Source organism: Lissotriton helveticus, chromosome 12 (genome assembly GCF_964261635.1).
Source record: "Lissotriton helveticus chromosome 12, aLisHel1.1, whole genome shotgun sequence".
In the NCBI taxonomy this organism is placed as follows: Eukaryota; Metazoa; Chordata; class Amphibia; order Caudata; family Salamandridae; genus Lissotriton; species Lissotriton helveticus.
The window spans coordinates 424,006,956-424,027,369 of record NC_136073.1 but is presented as its reverse complement, the minus strand read 5'-3'; the positions used below and the strand labels follow the sequence as shown (position 1 = coordinate 424,027,369).

The following is a 20,414-nucleotide window of genomic DNA, read 5'->3' as shown; positions in this document are numbered from 1 at the left end:
CGAGCAGTCGTCTCCCACCTCAAGACTACAGCCGACTTCCTGCATTTGCTGGGGTTCTCCATCAATGTGCCGAAGTCGCACCTGACCCCCTCAGAAGCTCCTTTTCATTGGAGAGGTTCTGGATTCAACGCAATTTCGGGTGTATCCTCCCGAGCAGCGAGTCCGGGATATTCAGGCTATGATTCCGATCTTTCAGCGTCTATCTAGGGTTTCGGTCAGGATGGCCCTCCGGCTCCTGGGCCTGATGGCCTCCTGTATCCTGCTGGTGGATCATGCCAGATGGCATATGAGGGCTCTGCATTGAGACCTCCCACTCCTAGACCCATGCGTCGGCCTCTGGGGGGCTCCCCAGTCGAAAAACGGCTCCAAAACGACACCGGTCCCAGTCGACGTCGAAGACAACAACATCGACGTCGAGACCAGGTAAGACAACGATATGCTCCCCGTTGACTCAGGGCTCTGGGTCGAAGCGACGTCTAAGATAAAAGTCGAGGGGACGGTGGTTGAGGGCACTGCTGAGGTCAAAGTCAAGGACATCCCGGTCAACGCAGCCACACCACCGCCGTAGATCTGGGTCTAGGAGACATTAGCGCTCGCCGTTGAGGCCACATCGCAGCTCACCGTCGACGAGACGTTAGACGTCGAGAAGAAGCCAGTCAAAGTTGAGGAGGCATCATCGTAGCTCGACGCCTAGAGTCCAGTCTCCCTCTGTGATCAGCCTCTCAATGTAGACAACAAGTTCTAGATCACGACGACGTCGGCACTTGCCGTCGAGTGGCACTACATCCTGGGCTCACTCTTCAAGGCCTGCCCGTAAGCGGAGAAAGGTGGTATCTACCTCAGACTGAGTATTCCAGGACCTATTCCCCAACTAGGACACTGGAACCTGCTCCTGTTCAGCCTGTGGCTCGCCATCAGTCACCGTCTCTGCGGCCCAGGACTCCTACTCCTCCACCTCCTCCGCCTATATCTCCATCTCCTACTCTGCCTCCTCCTCCATCTCAGCCTCCTGCAGCTCCTCCTCGGTCTCTGCTGGTGCCCTTGATTCCTGTGCCCGTGCTCCCTGCAGAACCTAGAAGGGCAAGATCACGGTCCCAGAAAAGACATCGCTCTCGTAGCCGGTACCGTTCTTCTACAAGGTCTCACCGGCGCCGTCGTCACGAGAGATCTCGCTATACTAGGGACACGGCATCCACTAGTGAGGGGAGATACTCACCCACGTTATCGGACTCGCCACCTCTGAGAGTGTCACCTATTGATGACATTGCCACATTCCAGGAGGTTCTTGTGAGGGGAGCGGCGAAACAGGGCACTGCGTTGTCTGTGCCTACTCCCACTACATCAGTGATTTTTGAGACACTGCAGCAGAGGCACACCTCTCGTCCTCTGCTTCCCTTGGTACCCGGATTGGAGGAACTGGCAATGGAGTTATTCCTTACGCCTGCCTACGTAAAATCTGCGCCTTCGAGGATCCAGAAGAAATACTGTCCCCTGGACTCTGACCCTGCATTCCTTCGGGCGGAGCCCCCCCCCCACCCAAAGGGAAGCCGTAAGCTGGGCTCTGTGGGGAGAAAAGTCTGCAACACTGCAGCCACATCAATGAAGGCGCCTAGCTCTACTGCCATGCTGGGCCGTTACGACCGTTCCTTGTGGGAGTCTCTTCAACAGTTCATAAACCTACCTAGGGGCAAACCGGAGGATTTCTAGGAGGTACTCAACAAGCAGCGTAGGAATTTCTGCCCTTTTCAATGGCGTTATTCCTCTCAGCGATTCCAGCGTGGGCAGGGTAGTCAGTCTGCACAGCAGCAACAGTTGCAACGGTCATTTTAGCCAGTTCAGAGACACCAGTCGAGAGGAAGGTCTAACCAGCAGTCGACACCAGGGAACAAGGCCCCAGCGGGTCTCAAGCCCTGAAGGGTTACTTCCCCCCTCTTCTGTTGCCCACTGCGGTGGGGGGAAGCATTCAAAATGATCTGGTAGAGTGGAAAAAGATAACGCGGGACAGTTGGGTGCTGAATATTGTTCGCAATGGATACTGTATGTTTCACCAGCCCCCCTCCATCGATTTCAGGTGGAGGCCGATACCCTGCTCAGGAAAAAAGCGACAGAACTGGATCCTCCTACGCAGAGGGGACAAGGTCTATATTCCAGATTCTTTTTCGTACGCAAGAAGGATAAGAACAAATTCAGACCCATTCTCGACTTGCGGCAAGCGAACAAATGGATCCGCAGGGAAAAGTTCTGCATGTTATCTCTGCATCAAATCTACCCTCAGCTGCATCTATTGGCTATGCCCAATAGATCTGCAAGACGCATATTTTCATGTGCCCATAGCAAGGAAACATCTCAAGTTCCTATGGTTCCTGATCGGCACCAATCACTAACAATAGGCAGTGCTTCCCTTCGGCCTTAAGTTAGCGCCCAGGACTTTTTCAAAAAGCATGGCAGTAGTCGCAGCACACCTCCGGAAGAGCAAGGTGTTCGTCTATCCATACCTGGACGACTGGCTCATCAAGGCAGCCACGTTTCAGGAAGCACAACTGCATTTCAACAGGACGTACGTTCTGCTGAATCACTTGGGTCTACACATCAATCTCTCAAAGTCTGTCCCGACTCCTGTCCAGTGTCTGCAGAATCTGGGAGCCTCCAACGATACTCGCAAGGCAAGCATGTGTCCTTCGGTGGAGAGACGCTTATCAATCCTTCGGAAGGATCAGACTCTCATGACCAGACCCTTACCGACGGTGAGGAAGGTGTCCTCTCTCCTGGGCTCCATGGACTCGTGCATTTTTCTTACTCCTCATACACGCCACCGAATGCGGCCTCTGTAGGAATGTTTGGAGGGTCAGTGGAACCAGAAAGAGGGGAGTTGGGAGGACAGGGTTATGTTGTCACAGCAAGCCATCCAGAGTCATCCAGTCTCTACAAGGAGATTCCAACGCAGACCATCGTGACAGATGAGTCTCTCCACGGCTGGGGTGCACATTCGGGTCACCTACAGATACAGGGCAGGTGGTCCTTTAAGGAGTCCACGTATCACATCGACTTCCTGGAACATCGAGCTGTTCACTTGACACTGAAAGCCTTCCAGCCTTCCTTTTGCACCAGTTCCCTGCTTGTACAGACAGCAGACACATCAACGATGTTCTATCTCAACAAGCAGGGGGGTTCCACTCTCGCCCATTGTCTTGGGAGGCCCAGACGATCTGGCATTGGCTTCTGGCCAGGGACTTGACCATCACAGCGACTCACCTCCTGGGTGTGCAAAATGCTCAAGCAAACGCTCTCAGCAGATTCGTTCTCGAAAATCACGAGTGGGTCTTAAACAACGATGTGGTGCAAGAAATATTCGAAAGATGGGGAACTCCGGAGGTCGATCTGTTTGCCACCACGGAAAACAGAAAATGCTGCGACTTCGCTTCCAGGTTCTACCAACCAGGGACGCTGGGGAATGCACTGTGGATCAACTGGTCGAACAGCTTTCTCTCCGCTTTTCCACCCATTCCCCTGATCCAGACAGTGTTGATCAAACTTTCGCAATCACGGGCCAAGATGATCCTCATTGCTCCGGAGTGGCTCCATCAGTGGTGGTTCACCGATCTACTACACCGGTCTCTCCTGCTGCACCTTCGACTTCCGTGTCGGCCGGACTTTCTCACGAAGTTCAGAGGGCAGTCGGTGCAACCTAACCTCTCGTCGTTGAATTTGGCAGCATGGCTCCTGAGCTAGTGCAGTAAGGACATTTAAATCTCCCTCAGAACTGTATGGAGATATTAAAAGAAGCGAAAAGACTATCTACAAAGACTTCCTACGCATATAAATGGAAGAGATTTTGCATTTGGTGTGCCTCTAAGAATGCAAATCCTACCTCCAGCAAGGAGGATGTAATTTTTCCTTATTTGCTGCATTTGGCTCAATCTGGCCTGAATTTTCATTCCATTAAATTTCACCTAGCAGCTTTAACTGCATATAGGAAATGTCCTTCACAAACTTCCTTTTTCCAACTCCCAGTCATCAAAGATTCTCTGGAAGGTTTGAAGAAAGTGTTTCCTCCCATTAGGCGTCCTTCACCTCCGTGGGAGCTTAATGTGGTGCTTTCTAGACTGATGCAGGAGCCTTTTGAGCCCACTCATAAGGCTTCTCTCCAGCATCTGTCCTGGAAGGCAGCATTCCTTGTAGCCATATCGGATCGCAGAGTGAGTGAAATCCAGGCTCTCTGTTGTCAAGAGCCTTACACAGTGTTTTATTCTTCTAAGGTAGTCATGAGAACTCATTTATTTATTTATAAAGTTTAAGTTCCTTCCAAAAGTAGTGTCAGAATTTCATGTGAATCAAACGATTTCTTTACCCACATTTTCTCAGCATCCTTCCTCTCCTGCTGAGAGATCCCTTCATTCTCTCGAAGTTAGAAGGGTGTTGAAGTTCTACTTAGATAAGACCAAGGAGATTTCTAGATCGGTTGTTTGTTAACTATGGCTCTGTCAGGACTGGTCTTACTACCTCCAAGCAATCCATCTCCAGGTGGATCGTGTCCTGTATTCACTTGTGTTATCAGAAAGGCACCAAGACTCTAGTTAGTAAGCCGAAGGCTCACACTACCAGAGGTAAAGCTGCTACAGTGGCTTTACTCCCTAACGTCCCTATTGCAGAAATCTGTACAAGGCTGCCACTTGGAAGTCAGTCCATACCTTTACTAAACACTACTGCCTGGACTCTGATGGGAGGGCAGATGCTCAGGTTGGGCAGGCTTCACTGAGGAATCTATTTGCACAATAGTGGGTCTGTTTGTTTCTTCCACCGCTGGGGTTTGCTGTTTGGGGATGGGCTTGCTATTCTATTCACATGATTATGACTATACACTGAGATCCCCTACTACAGAAGGAGTAGTTTCTTCCCTGTAACTCCAGTTCTGAAGTAGAGGTATCTCTGTGATAGTCATAAGCAACCCGCCCTCCTCCCCGGTGGATGAAACAGTTATATACAGAATTCAGCAGGCATTGCTTTATATGCCTTCAAAAAGAACTGAAAGTAACTAGCCTTTGGCTGTACATCATGGGATACAGAGGGTGTCTGGAAGGATTCTTAAAGGCACGGTATCCATTTACAGACACACAATAGCAGCCAATGGGGCATGTCTGTCCAACCCTTCATTTCTTACCTGAAAAAAGGATCTTTGTGAAGGGGAGTTTCTCTATGTGTGAAGCTCAGTAAAATAGTTAAATTTAACTGTTACCTGGCTATCTTTTTCACTTCAGGAGCGTAGCCTAGTTGTTTTTAGACTGCATTATTGTTTTTTTAAAAATCTGTGAAGTGTCTATGCAGGACTGCAGAAGAGGACAACTTAAGAGAATACATCTAATGAAGTGCTCCGGGGTCCACGCACATGGGCGGGACTATTCAGATGATTATGACTATCACAGGGATACCCCTAATACAGAACTGGAGATACAGGTAGGAAACTACTCCTTCTCCGACTTCTTCTTGGAATGCTTCGACTTACCTGACCCCGAGTGTGAAGACTTAGATCCAGATGAACGATGGTGACGACTCCGCGACCAGTCCCTCGACCTCCCAGGGTCCTGGCACCTTGAGTGGCACGGAGCAGACTGCCGGGCTTCCAGCAACTTTCGGGACCACTCCAGCAAAGTTTTCGGCCCCATGGCCCGGCAGTAGGAGCACGACTGGGGGTCGTGGTCGTGCCCCAGGCAGTAGAGACACACACAATGCGGGTCCGTCACAGACATCATGCGGTAACAGTCACCGCAGTTCTTAAAGCCGGGCATTCCTACGACACCATCAGTCAATTGACTCAAAAGAATGGAGACAAAAGGCCTCGAAAATGCTCAGTCAAAAATTGACTGGGGGTACCGCTCTCTCCGGATCTGCGCTTGCTGGTGCGGAAAAAGAAAGAATGACGTCAGTGTGCGAGCGCGGTGTCTAAGTAGCTGCCACACCGTCATCTCATTGACTACGGCGCCAACGACGGACGCAGAGCCGCACAACGCCACCTTTCGACGAGCAGGGGTACTGCTGACGAAAACTTTCCTGATCCAGTCTGACGCCTGGGGGTAATTCTAAGAAAAGGAATCTACCACTATGTGTTTTTTCAGATCCAGAGTTTGGGTGGCTTATTTGTTTTTTTTATATTATATGTTGTTCTTCTATGATGCTTATTATTGCTTGCATAAAACCAGTGTAAAGATTAAGCAAATTCAGTGGAGGTAGTAGTTTGGTTATGCACTTTACAAGAAAGATTATATTAAGCCTATTCATTCTTCTAGGTAGTCATACATCCAAACAAAAATAATGTGCGGAATTGAAAAGATCCTGGATGTGCGTATAAAGAGGGAGCCTAGATATGGAGAAAGGACTGGTGATGTTATTATTGGCTACATGTTTTCGTTTCCTTTCCTGCTGGCTCATGGGAAAGGTAGCTCGTATTGATATGTGAACATGGCTGCTCTAAAAATAAAGTGAATAAAGAATGCATTATCCTCGCCTCAGAGTCCTTAATAGAATTGAATCTTTATGTTACGAAAGTTAGGACATTTTTCTTTTAAAGGCATAATATTTTTACCAAGACACACCACATATCACCCACAGCAGTTTTGAACCAGCAACGCTTAAAACAAAGGAGTGGTGACACAGATAAACATAGGGATGCCATACTAAACATATCTTTCTGTGTTGTCTGTAACAATAAAATGGCACATGTAATAGGAAAAGTCTGCAAATGTTAAAATGTTTTCTAAATGTCCTACATTCCCAAGATGCATGGTAACTAATCAGTGCTATTTGGATCAGGGCATGCCAAATGCTCAAAACAACCAAATGCACTAAAAAGACATTTATTTAAAGAAGGTCAAAAAGGTTCTCAATGGTTAGAAACTGGAAAAAAACAGACTGTTAAGAAGGCTTGTATCAGTAAGGTCTCAAAACAATACATATTTCTCTCAATTGATGAACCCTTTAACAGGTTATTATGACAACCGTGGAGTACCCAAAAAAGTGATAGATTAAGGTACTCAAAAATCAGTGTACGAAGGAAGTATCTGAGAGTGTAAGCAGCAGCCACTTGCAGGAAAACCATGCCGCACACTGCAACCAGGTCCTAGAGCAATAAAAATAAACATACGTCATTGATTTTCACTGTAAACTCCTTTTTTCGTACATGCTTCTTCACCTTTGACATCTGTGGCGATAGATCACGCTCTTCTTTCACACAGATGCTTCCAGGTGTCGGTGCACTGGAATCACTACATTCAGCCGCACCACCAGGACTATCCAAGAGTTTCGTAGTGTAGAAAGAGGCAACATTATTGTTGTCATAACTTCTTCTTGTAGAAGGCCATTTTCCCTTTAATACTGCCTGGCATATGCTATCTAATCGATTAATAACAACTCTGTCCTGAAGCAAAAGAAAGAAATGTCATGACTTCTTCTCCAGGTTAAAAAAGAGCATTTTTCATTTTTTATCAAAGATCAACACACTATTTTCTAAATAAGTACAAAACAATTTCAACTGAGCACAACATAGGATGTAGTTATTTACCTTCTAAAACATAGCTCAAGAGGAATAATGTAGATTATCTGCACATTTTTTTTATCTGTGAAATCTCACTACCCACCTGGCCATACTATGTTGCCAAGGAGAACCGCCCAGGCAAAAAGGGATCACCTGGTCGTGACAGCATAGTTGGCTCTATCAACTGACTTCGTCCCTCCACCTTAGTCATGAAGGTGAAAAAGAGAACTTAATCTTTCAAGCTTGCCTCTGTCCCTTTGAGAGAAACACTTGAACCTCTTGCAGTAGAATGGACAGATGCTTGTGGGAAATTCACTCCGATGTGGGGGGATTATTTGATGGTGCAAAAAGAATAGGCCAGGCATAGCCATGTTTAAAGATGTTAAGAACCATCTATTGGACATGATGGATCATCACCCTGGGAGGAAATGATAGATCCTACTCCCTACTGGATGAGCATGTGCCAATAATGGCAAACTAAAGCAATTTGGAGGCTGTTGTGACAGGGGAAGGGGAATGGGAGGATTGAGGTCTTCATTGGCACATGAGCTGCATACAAAACCCGTGGCCACTGCCTCAAAAGGACTGGGATCCCTGCTGTATTGGTTGGGACACTCCTGGTGTATATGGCAGCCCTCTCGAAAAGCCTATGAACATTTTGAATCAGTGTGGAAACGGATTGGCAGGGGCCCACATGCAATGGGCCACAACACCACTTTTAAAAAAAATGTATTTGAGATTGGAACATCAGTACAGGGTAAGGAATCTTATTGACGCACAAGTTACTCACCTTTGGTAACGATGTATTTGGTAGAGACAATTCTAGCTAGCTACAGATTACTTAACGTAGAACTATCCCCAGGTTGAGACTGGATCCGGAAAACTTATTGCCACAGCATCCCTGCGCGCCGGGGAGACGGCACAACGTGACTCCGCCCTGACGTCGTCCGCCTCAGCGAGGACACATAAGTCCCACCCCGGCGCGCCTACTTCAGTTTTCTTCTGAGAACTTTTCCTCCCCACAACGCGGAGCCATCACAAACAAAAAAACTGTGAGAATACGGAACAGTGTGCGAAATAATCAGTTGAACAGACAGAAAAGAAACGAATGGTGAGGAACAGCACCATCCGGAGTAGTGCCAGGTATTATGCACTAAAAGTCCATGAAGGAAAGAACAGAGCACAGCTACTGCAAAGCAAGCCTGCAAACAATTACAACAGCCTCCCCGGGGGCAGAAAGCATGTGAAAAATTGCACAGCAGACGAATAAGCCTGCCACCCCCGCCCAGAACAGAGAAGGGCGCCAATGCCAGAACGAAAGAGCAACGACAAGTCACCCCAGACAACACCAGCAAGGAGAGACATCTCCCAAAGAGCTATGGGTCGAGACCCGGCCAAGAGACCTCAACTCTAAGGACTGCAAAGGAGCCACAAGTGCAAGCAATTAAAGGAAGAAGGACAAGAGCAACCTCACCCTGGAGACCAGGGTGCAGGAGTACTCTTGAAACAATCAACCAATCACCATAAAGGAAGGAATGGAGCAAACAACAAGACGAGCATCCCCCTAGGGAGGGAGTAAGAAAAGGCACTCGCAGGAGACAACCACTCGGAGGCAGGCGAGTGCAGAAGACCAAGGAAAGGCCCTCGCAGGACGGGGAGGAAGGGCGGGCGTTAAGGAATATGCGGCTAGAATCGTCTCTACCAGATACAACGTTACCAAAGATAAGTAACTCGTACATCTGATAGAGACTACTAGCTGCAGATTCCTTAACGTAGAATAGATACCATGGCCATACCCAAGGGGAAGGAGGGTCTGCGAAAGGGCCTCCCCAGCCTGAACAACACAGAGCCCCAATAGGGGCTGAGTCACAGGGACAGAGAGAATATCCCAGTCCCCTCCACCCCACTCCAATCAGAAGAGACCTCGCCATCGTGGAGGAACACCAACCCCACAGGGGATGTGTTATGAAGACAAGAGAGGCAGCCCAGCCCCACCAAGCAGGAGGAAGCATGGACAAGGTGGAAAGGAGCCAGTGCACTCCAAGCCCAGTCAAGGTACTAGAGACCCCTGCCAGAAGCCCCAGAGGTACAGGCAGCGCAGCGGAGTACCGGGGAAGAGGACTACCCCAAGACTCCAAGGAGAAAAAGTAGAAACGAAGAAAAAGGCCTCCATTGGAAAACACATACAGTGCAGAGGACAGCCTGACCTATCACAGCTTGAAGTAGACAGCCAAGACAGAACGGTGCCTCTGACAAGAGGGGCGGGCGCGAAAGAAAAACGCAGTCTCACAAGGCTCCAGCTGAACAAGAAGTAGGGGCGCCAGGGCCCACGCCAAGGCCCCCGGCCGCAGACCAGAAGAGCAGGTAGACGCAGCTGACGGCTGACAAGCACCACCAAACAAAACGCCCAGACTACGCCAGGCTCAAAACGAGGGCAAGGCCAGAAAACAAATCCCGAATGACCCCAGAAGAAGACCGCTCCGGACAGAGCTGATCCAAGCAGAAGTACGACCAGCCGGAAAATAAGAGGAGAAACAAGTAAGACGGACCAAGCCGTCAACATAGGAAAGAATCCCTTCTGGAACACGAGACAGAGGGCCAAGCCAAACGGCGGACAAAAGGGCAAAAACACTGCAGCACAATGCCGTATATGGCAAAGCCACGAACAAAAAGCCGCACCAGTGGGATACAGCAACACCAGGAAGGGCGAAGAACCCGCAAAGAGGAGTCCACACCCTCCCATCGAAAGACAGAGCTATACAATAGCTACAAGTACCCCACTTAGGGTATGACACGTCCCAAAGAAATTATGGGAACCACTCTTAGGGAAGAAAATCCCGCATCAGAGAACAAAACCATAAAACCTGCAGCAGAAACCACAGAAGGATTAGTAATCAGCCAAAAAGTACGCTCTTGCCAAACAGGGGCTGAACCAGCAGCCAACTGAAGAGAGGGGTCAACCAAGCGACCTCCGGAGGCACAGCAAACAACACAGAAAGTGTAACGGTCACTCCAAACACCAGATTCCAGGAGCAAATGGGATAACACCTCCCATCAAGTCCCGGAGGATCGACTAACCAGCCTAATGAGGAGGAGGAGGGGGACAGAGCTCCGCAAGAAGACGCTGAATGTCGGAGTCCGCATGAGTGTTAAACAGAAGGACCCCGTCAAAGGGCAGGTAAACCTGACGCTCCCTAATATTTTCAGGAAAAACAGCATCACGAGGCCAAGCATGGCGACAGAGAGCCACAGAGGTGGCCAAAGCACGGCAGAGAGCATCGGCAACATCCAAGGTCGCACGAAGAATAAACGCGGCCAACTCCCCATCATCCAACACATGGCCCGGCAGATCAGCACGGGCACCCTCATGATAGACATGAGAAAGAAGGAACGCCACAGAGTCCCACAGGCTGGAAGTAGCCCTAGCCAAAACAGACAGAGTGTTGAGCGCCCGCAAGGCAGCACTTCAAGAAGCTAAGACGTTACGCCCAATGAATCTAGCCACCGGGCCTCCCCAGACAGAGGAAACCACACCACAGGCAAGGACGGAAAAGCCGTCCGTAGAAGAGAACCTTGAGTAGAAGGGTGGAAGGAAAGGCAGACAGGGTCGTGCGGAGCCAGACGGTGGCAATGCAGGAGCGGCTGAGGCACCGGATCACCCGTGGCAGGGCGCCCCCAAGCACCCAGAAGAGAATTATGGAGCGTCGGCCTGGTGGAGAACTTCCAAAAGGTTATCCTTAGGAAATGGAGTGACAGGCTCACCCATCCGCAGAATACCAGAGGCTGTGGAAATAGCTCGAACAAAGGCAACACTGGCCTCAGTAGGGTGTCGCGGAGGAGAAAGTAATTCCTCCGCGGGCGACTGCTGCAGACTGAGCCATCCGTCCCCAAGTCCAGGTGGAAGCGGCCAGCCCCAGAATAGTGGGGGATCCACAGATGAATGGGGAACCTGAGGGGCCCCATGGGAAGGCAGAGAGGCCGGTGGAAAAGACAGCCGCGAGCCACGGAAAGAAGGGTTCGAGGATTTAGGCCGTGGGGACGGCGAGGAGCCCTCCCCGGAAGATGCCGGTGAAAAGGCAACAATGCAGCACCCTGTCTCCGGGGAGGAAGACACCAACATATGACAGACCTCAGGAGAGGAAGGAACCTCAGGAGATCAATCAAGAACCAGACGCCAGCATGGCTCCGTAGAGTCCGCCACCGGTGCTTGATCGATGTCGATCGGCGCTGGAGTGGGTATTTGCGGCGCTGGGTCGACCTCTGCCACCATGTGCTCCCCAGGAGAATGGGGCGGGTCGGCGAAGGAGCGGTGCCGAAAAGGCGCCGGCTCGGCCTCAGACGGGCAGCCGCTCAAGTTGAGGACTGAGAGAGACTCGAAAAAGCACCCCAGGTCCTAGCCTCCACTCGTGACTCCCGCGGATACGGCGAGGCAGCCGTCTGCTCAGAGGACCGTGGGGGACTCGGGGGCAAGCCCTGAGTCCCGGCGATCTCCTGTGACACCACAGGGAGCCCTGTAGGGATTTGCGGCGAGGCAGGGACGCCAGGCGCCGAAGAGGGGAGTCTCGAAGGACTACACCTCAACGACCCCGCCCTCCTACAACCTTAAGCAGAAACTTCAGCCCCAGGGCCCGAGCTGCCGGTGACTCCGCGGCAGTCCCAGCACGAAGCAAGGGATCCGCGGCCGTCTCAGGAGGTGGAGGAGGGGCCAGACAACCCTGCAGAGCCGCCGCGTAGGCTGTCATTTGGGCCCAATGCCAGGAAACGGCTGGTAAGGAGGCAACAGGGGGGGGGCACGTCCCTAGGGGAGGCGGCGCCCACCGCTGAAGGAGGACAAGGCCTCGGAGACAAACTGAAGGACATACCAGTCGGCGAACAATGCCCTTGGAGCCGTGGTGATGGACGATGTCGCGGACAGAACCGGCGGCTCCTTCCTTCCGAGGCAGGGGACGGACGCTGGGACGACACCGACCCGAACAAATGGGTCGACAGCAATTTCATCCAGCGCTTCCGCCGTGACTTAGGTTTAAGGTGCTGACAGGCTTTGCAATCCGTCGAGTCATGGTGCTCGTCCAGGCACCACATGCAAATCGGGTGAGGGTCCGTCGCCGACATGGGACGTGCACAAGAGGTACATGTCTTTAAGCCTTTAGGCATTTGCACACTGTTCCACCAACGCTAAAGCATGAAAAAGCAAAGAAGGCCCGAAAACAAGCGAGGACAATCCGGATCCGTGTTGCCAGCGGAAAAGAGAAAAAAACTGACGTAGGCGCGCCAGGGTGGGACTTATGTGTCCTCGCTGACGTCACGGATGACGTCAGGGCGGAGTCACTGGGTGCCGTCCCCTCAGCGCGCAGGAATGCTGTGGCAAAAAGTTTTCCGGATCCAGTCTCACGCCTGGGGATAATTCTACCTTAAGGAACCTGCGGCTAGTAGTCTCTATCAGATATATACATCGTCGTCAGTCCCTTGAGTGACCAAACCTGCTGGTGAAGAAACATGCAAAAACTACAACACATACAGTGGAATCATCCTATTGTTCATATACATTTCTAGCGTCAGTAGGCGACCTAGACAAAGGAGATCGAGTGGGTGTCTATTGGTTTGACAACTCACATGCATTGAAACAGCTCTGTGCTAAAATAAAACAACACATACATTAATGGCTGATCCTGTATACTCACTCTCATGTTGCCTGCGCCCCTGGACCAGCATGTATTAATTTAAAGGAGCTGTGGTCACACCCTGAGTGGGATGGGCATATTCGGCAAGGTATGGATAGTTACCTGTTCAGTCACCTACTGCTAAACCATCCCCAACACCAACCTATGACAAGTCTTTTGTGAGCAGTGAGGGGGGTACACTGGATTCAGGGAGGGTGGTCATCATTCTTGGCTTCTCTTTTCTTAACATATGTGTCCCAGCATCCCCAGTCTACTATGTCCCCCCCCCGAGGCATAACCTCGCGAACACATCTGACTCAGAACGTGCTAATGTCAGGAGTGTTCTCAACCATCTCTTGATATCTGGGACTGTGTTCGCCTTCAATGTCATAGCATTTGGCGCTTAATGAGAATTAACGATTCAAAAAGGGGGGGTGGTGATGGACAGAGTATCTGAATTAAGCAGAACACTCCTACCCAGTCAAAAGATCAGGGCTTGATCCATCACCGTTTTTTAGCTCACTGCACCATCCCAGTTCAGAACCTGGCTACATGCAAATTAGTCTGACCCTGGCCCAGTGCATCATGGGAACAGGGCAGACCAAACTACCAAGCCAATTCTTCACTGGAAAGGAAACAAGCTTCCGGGGACCGGTTTCTGGCATTACAGCCGTCTTCAGCCCGGCTTGCTTGAATCCTGATGGTGCAGTGAGCAAGGGACTCACATCTGAGCATACCCTTCCACACTTGTGGTGGCTAAAACGATTCAAAAAGGGGGGTGGTGATGGACAGAGTATCTGAATTAAGCAGAACACTCCTACCCAGTCAAAAGATCAGGGCTTGATCCATCACCGTTTTTTAGCTCACTGCACCATCCCAGTTCAGAACCTGGCTACATGCAAATTAGTCTGACCCTGGCCCAGTGCATCATGGGAACAGGACAGACCAAACTACCAAGAGAGTATTAAGGCAAGGTCAATAAGCATGTGCATATATTAGTCTCCCTTCGCTTTAGGTCAAATCCCCAGCACGCAAGATTTGGGGGTGAGCGAAAACGTATAATTTATAATGTCTGCTGGGATTTCAGTTCTCTCTCCCCAAGTGCAATGAAATACTGTACACTGCCACATCATATGGTAAGAACTGGCATCTGGGGTCCTGAATTTCGAGTATGCCCCTGGGTACATGCTTTTAATGCGGTGTGGGCGAGATATGTTTGGTGTACAAAGGTAAACTGTGTGAGCCGAAATCTCGGGTTGCAGGACACCCTCTTAACAATTGTTTGTCTGTTAGTGGTTTGGATAAAACTATATTCCACCAGTCTCACGCTCCCCCAGTGTTCCCTTGTGCAGTGGATTGCAGTGCAGTGTAAAGGACAATGACGGAGCATTGTGTACCCCAATAGGATAACGGGGCATGCCAAAGCAGGGATTGAGGAGGCTTGTTCTTATTGGCGCCCCAAGTGTTGAATCGCACAGTAGGTCAAAAAGTGGCCCACCACCTCATATAGATTCATCACATCTTCACAGGACATTATGGCCACCCTTCTTGATATAGGTCCTCAAGGACAAGCATCTCAGCAACCTTCCATGGTGCTAAGTTAAACAGTCTAGCCACCTCTTGAAGAATATCGGAATAAGGGGTGAATAGGGCAGTTGGGTCCCCGGCCCATTCACATAGCGGGTACAGCTTAAGTGGCAACCCTCATCTGACGCAACTCCTTCTGTGGCCGGGCTCCTATGGTTGATATCCATGTATATATTTGGTCATTTCCAAAGGTTCTTGTGATGGTCACCCTCTCCGGGAAAGCCTCTGTGCCCAGCCATCGCATCGGCCATCGTAATTGTGCCACTGCATGGTACCATTCGTAATCAGGGGCACCCAATCCTCCCTCAGTTTGCGGTCTCCGCAGCTCCAGTAACGCCACCCGTCCTCTCTCACCCCCCCCCCTCTAACACATATGAGTCCCTAGAGAACACCATGCAGTTCCCTAACAATGGGTCTGGGGTGCTACAGTGAAAGGGTTGCAAAGAAATATAAGAATTTTATAAATTGACATACACCACCAGGGACAGTGGTTAAGATGCCCAAAAAGGAAGGGATTTGCAGACTCCAACCAGTGCCTTTTTAATATTAACCTCTTTGAGGTAATTGAGGGCGTGATAGATTTGCACACCCAGATGCTTAAATGTGGTACAGTACTACTGCAATCAGCATCCCGCGAGGGCCGTCGCTCCAGTTCAGGGACTGGGGTCAGTGGATACAGGCATGATTTGGTCCATTATACCCAAAGGCCATACACCTCACCAAAGTCCTCCAGCAATGTCATCAGGGCCGGGAGTGGCGTGGTTGCATCTCTCAGATTTATCAGTGCATCATCTGCATAAAGGGACACAACATGATGATCCCCTCCGACCCAGTATTCATCCCCGTTGTTCCTGCAGCCGTAAACTACAGGCCAAATGTTCCATGGCCAAAGCGAATATGAGTGGTGACAGCGGGCAGTCCGGTCTGGTGCCTCTTTGGATATCCAAGCTGTCAGAGACCGTTAAGCCTGAGCGCACCCTCGCTGTTAGGTTTTTATGCAGGGCATGGATCTAGCCTATGTAGTTCAACCCCATAGCCATACTCTTCGGAGACGCTAGTAAGTAGTCCCACCCCAGGGTGTCACAGGCTTTTCCTATATCCAAAGGCACTGCAGCCTGCTCTCGAGCTTCGCATTGAATGATCTCCATCATGCGTAGCAACCTACGGATATTAATGAAGGTACTGCGGCCGGGCATAGATCAGGATTGATATGCGTGTACTAGTAGTCCAATAATTGGAGGTAGCTTGTTAGCCAACACTTTATAATCAAGGTTTAAGAGGGACAGTGGGCAATAAAACCAAACATCTAAGGGATCATGTCTGGGCCCAAAGAGGACCATTATCAATGCCTCCCGAAGGAAGCAAGGTAGTTGGCCCAACTGTCGTAGCTCTACTATCCTTAAAATGTTCCAACACAGAGTCTGCCTTCTCACAGAAAAGGCATGACCCATCAAAGGGCATATCCATCATGGAGGCCTGCACATCCCCTGAAAATTTTAATGAAAGCATCCACAGGTGTTGACAAATTACAACAGTAGTCTCCAGACAATCAGTAGTATCTGAACATGTGCGGATAACATATTTGGCTGTCTCTGGTCTTTCATGAATTCTCTTGGCCAAAAAGGCTCTAAGGTCTTCTAAGACAGCCAGTAAGATCTCACTGGTAATGTCTAACAGGGCATGTGCATAGCGACCTAGAAAACAAACAACAATTACTGACTCCAATGCTAGACTGGTGGAGGAAAACATATGTTTGCAAAAAGCCTCAATCCTCTTGAACTCCCTAACCGGCAGAGAGGTTGGGATTAGTTGGAATTCACATTATTGGTTGTGACCTGTACAATTAGGTTCTCTGGAGCAGGATGTTAGCTAAAAATGTCTGTGACTCGCTCTGTGACCAGAGACATCAAAGGTGTACAACTGAAAGTTAAGCCCAAGTGCTTTCCCCTTTAGGTTCAGAGTTGCAGAATGGGTTAGAGTCTCGCTTTGCTTTAATATGTTTGTGCTTGGATATCAAGCTTGACTCTCTGGAGGACTTAGAGCACTAATCTGAAAGCTTGCAGGAGCAGCCCCAGAAACAAGAGAGAGGCCCCGTGTTGCAGAAGGGCTTACGTGAGAGAAACAACTTGTGTTCATGGACGTGTAGCTGCACCTCCCAGTCCTTGGGGCCTCGGGGTGCATGACTGCACGTTTGATAACTAACTTCAAATAATGGCCTCTGCCCAGATACCAGACACACCTCATGTGGTTCCATGCCCTACATCTACTTTCTGCAGTCCTGCCATGGTTTGATGTCTGTCATTGTGGGCTGGGGCTTTATTTCCTAGTAGACTGGAATTAGCATTAGGAGATGTCGGAAAACGAACTAGATTTGGGGTGAGCTCCGTATCAAGTAAGAAGGCACGGACAAAAAGGAATTGATGCCTGCATGCAGGTGTGGCACTTATATGCTGCTCCACTTTGCTGTTTACAGGGCGGTACAGAGCCAATGCAGAGCTGCGCCGTGCAACCTAGTGGGATGCAACAGTACTGCTAAAGATAAGTTTCTGGATCTAATATGACGACTGAAAAGTATACTAAGGTGAGGAATCTGCAGTTAAAAGTATCCATCAAGAAGTCAATTTACAACAGAACATTGTGCACCCTTAGACGCGGAGTGTCAATAACAGATTGAAAAGCAGGACAGAGCACAGAAACTATCATGGACCTAATTTATAACTAGAAGTCCACTTTAGGGGACAGGAAGGGAAGTGGGCCACTGAGGAATCTGTTGTTCTATACAGTATTTGCTAGAAATGTGTTCTGATGGATACTTCTAACCGCAGAGCTGTCACCTCTAGAATAGACACCAAAACAGTACCTACCAAAGGTGGAGGGTGTAGGAGAGGACTAAGACCAAAACGTCCTGCAGGAGCTAGAAAGCACAGTGACCCTCACATCTGACCTGGATGTCAAGGCAGTAGTGCTTCGTTAACGCATGCAAAGATGTCCACGATATAGCCTGCCAGATGTCAAGTACAGGAACTCCTCTAGCAAACTCCACTCTAGTTGCCTCAGGCCTGGTGGCAATGGTTCTCGAGTCTGATGAATGTTTTTGTCCATCTTAATGTAGACAACTATCCATTTAACAGGCATCAATATGCAAAACTTTGCACCTGAGAAGCTGACAAAGCACAGATGGTCTAACCGATGATCCTTTGTCCAGTTGATGTAAAAGCTCAATGCTCTCCTCTTTCAAGGCAATAGAGGTTCTACTCTTCTTTCGATAGATGAAGTGGGATGAAAAATGGAGGCAAGCAGAAAGATTGTAACAACTTGAAGGATGAAATCTACAAGGCCCCTCAACACCGTGTCCAGTAAGACAGTAGTGTAGGGCAGTTGCAGGTTGCACATATGGCATGCAAAAAGCATGGTTCTAATAAAACTCTTTAGTGTCACTAGCCTTCAGAAGCAGCAGTGCAAAGACTCAAAGGGTGTACTCATAAATAATGTCAAAACCAGATAAAGGTCCCATTGGGTCACTGCAAATGGTTCAGGAGGAAAATGATGTATTTAACCTGCTCTGAAACTCATCACCACCAGTGACTTAAATAAGGACGGTTGATCCAGTAAACATAAAAAGGCCAACAAATAACCTTTGACTGTTTCCACTGCAAGGCCTTGCTGGACTATGGATAGCACAAACAAAAGATCAGCAGACAGTTTGGCTTACAAAGGTTCAGTGTCTCTGGAAGACATTTGTCTCAGAGTCACCCGTAGATGGACTTTAGGGAGGTGCATCTGGCAGCAAGTATGATATCGGTCAACTTGGTCAGCAATGCGTTAAGCTGCAGTCATTCTTCACACATGAAGGTGTACGTTGTGGAGATTTGCGTACATGACTGTCCTACTAGGACAGAGGTCCCCCTGAAGCGAAAGCCTAATCAGATGATAAATGCTCAGGCTCAGAAGCTCTGAATACCAAACTTAAGGCCCTGTCTGTGACAATCAAGCTAATTAGGGCCTGGTCCTTCTTGATCTTCTAAAGACCCAGAGGAAGGAGAGATATAGGTGAGGAGGCCCACAGCAGTCCCATGCTCTATTCCAGCTGTATGCGTCTCCTAATGAGAGCCTTGTAGTAAACTCAAGCAAGCAAAATTGGTGACACTGCTCAGTCCCAGCAATGGTAAATAGTTCCAGCAGTTCTCCGTCACCCCCAATCCCCTCCCTTTCCTCCTGTAAGTAAAGAAACCTTAAACCTCCTCAGGGTGAGAACACTCTTGGGATCCCCCAGTCTGCTTAGGCGTTCAGGGATCCTGCTCGGTGGTTGATGATTATGAAGATGTGTGGCTGTTCCAACCACCTGCTTGGTGCAATACCACATGGCATTAGCATCTATCATGAGAAGCTGCACCAATCTTCCCTTGATGGACGGCAGGAAGACCTCTAGGGCAAGATTGACACTTGAAGTACAAGAAGATTGATATATTGATAGCTCTTCGCCAGAGGCCTCTCCCCTTTGCTAGGTGACATTCAGCAACGCATCAGTCACAACTGAGATTTAGGTGGCAAAGGGAGAGTGGCCTACCAAAATTCAGTCTGAATCAGAGAGCCACTACTGCAAATCTATAACCATCTACTCCTTGAGACGCGAATGAAGTCAGAGAGACATCCCAGATACTGAGGTTGAATTGCTGGTTCTGCATTTCTCACCTAACATTGTGGACAAGGAGGATACACAAGATCAAAAAGCCTCAGAGCCATCCTCACAAAGATCAAAGAGTGAGCCTGAAACATCGGGATCAACCCAGAATGTCTTCAACTCTCTGAGGTGGAGTAAAGATTGTGCACACCATAGCATCCAGAAATACCCCAATGAAAAATTACCAGGTAACAATCTTTCTGGTCGATACTATAACTGCAGACTTCACACCTTCTGAATAAATCCCAGGAGTCAGCCTGGATTCAGAAACTTTCAGAGCAGTTCTCCTTCACCAAGCTAGGTGGCATCATGCAGCTCATGCTGACGTTGTTCCACTCTGGAAGTGGTGAATGGAGCTGAATATAAGCAGCTCCCATGCAGAGCTGATATCAGTTGCTTTCTAGGCTGTCCATACTGTCAGACAGAGTGCATCAGCACATTGGTATGGCCAGTGTACAGCTCTCTAGATAGCAGTACTTCCCAAGGTGGTGGTCTGTGAAATGGCTCAAAAGAAGAAGTTGTACAGTGCTTCATAACCCTGTGTAACGAAACCCACATGGCTGCCTGACAGATTTCCAGGACAGTCACCCTGCATTCTAACAGTGGTAGCAGTTTTGGTCTTAGTGGAATGAGCCCACAAGGCCTTTGGGGACTGCTTGTTTGCCAGTAAGTAGCAGATCTTTAATTAGAAAACAATCTATCACGAGATGGTCTATTATTGCACTGCTTTATCCTTCTTTGTTCATGAAAACTCTACGAAGAGCTTAAAGTACACTGTATGATCGATTTAAAAAGTCAACGCTCTTTTAGGGTCAATCTTATGGAGTCTCTCATCATCCTAGGAGTTAAGTAGAGCAAAGAATGCTGGTAGGGAGGGTTATGACCTGACCAACATGAAAAGCAGAAACAACTTTCAGCAGACAGGAAGCTCTGGCTTTCAAAATCAACTTATCAAGGAGGA

General features: G+C 49.2%; 1 protein-coding gene across 2 annotated transcripts in view; it reads right to left on the bottom strand.

The window, feature by feature from the left end:
• CHD9 (chromodomain helicase DNA binding protein 9) overlaps nucleotides 1–20,414 on the bottom strand; it is a 2,123,706-nt gene that overhangs the window by 273,935 nt on the left and 1,829,357 nt on the right. For both annotated transcript variants that reach the window (XM_078670246.1, XM_078670247.1), the window contains exon 35: nucleotides 7,184–7,408. In XM_078670246.1, coding sequence (XP_078526372.1) covers nucleotides 7,184–7,408 — 225 coding nt within the window. The remainder of the gene's footprint in view (nucleotides 1–7,183; nucleotides 7,409–20,414) is intronic.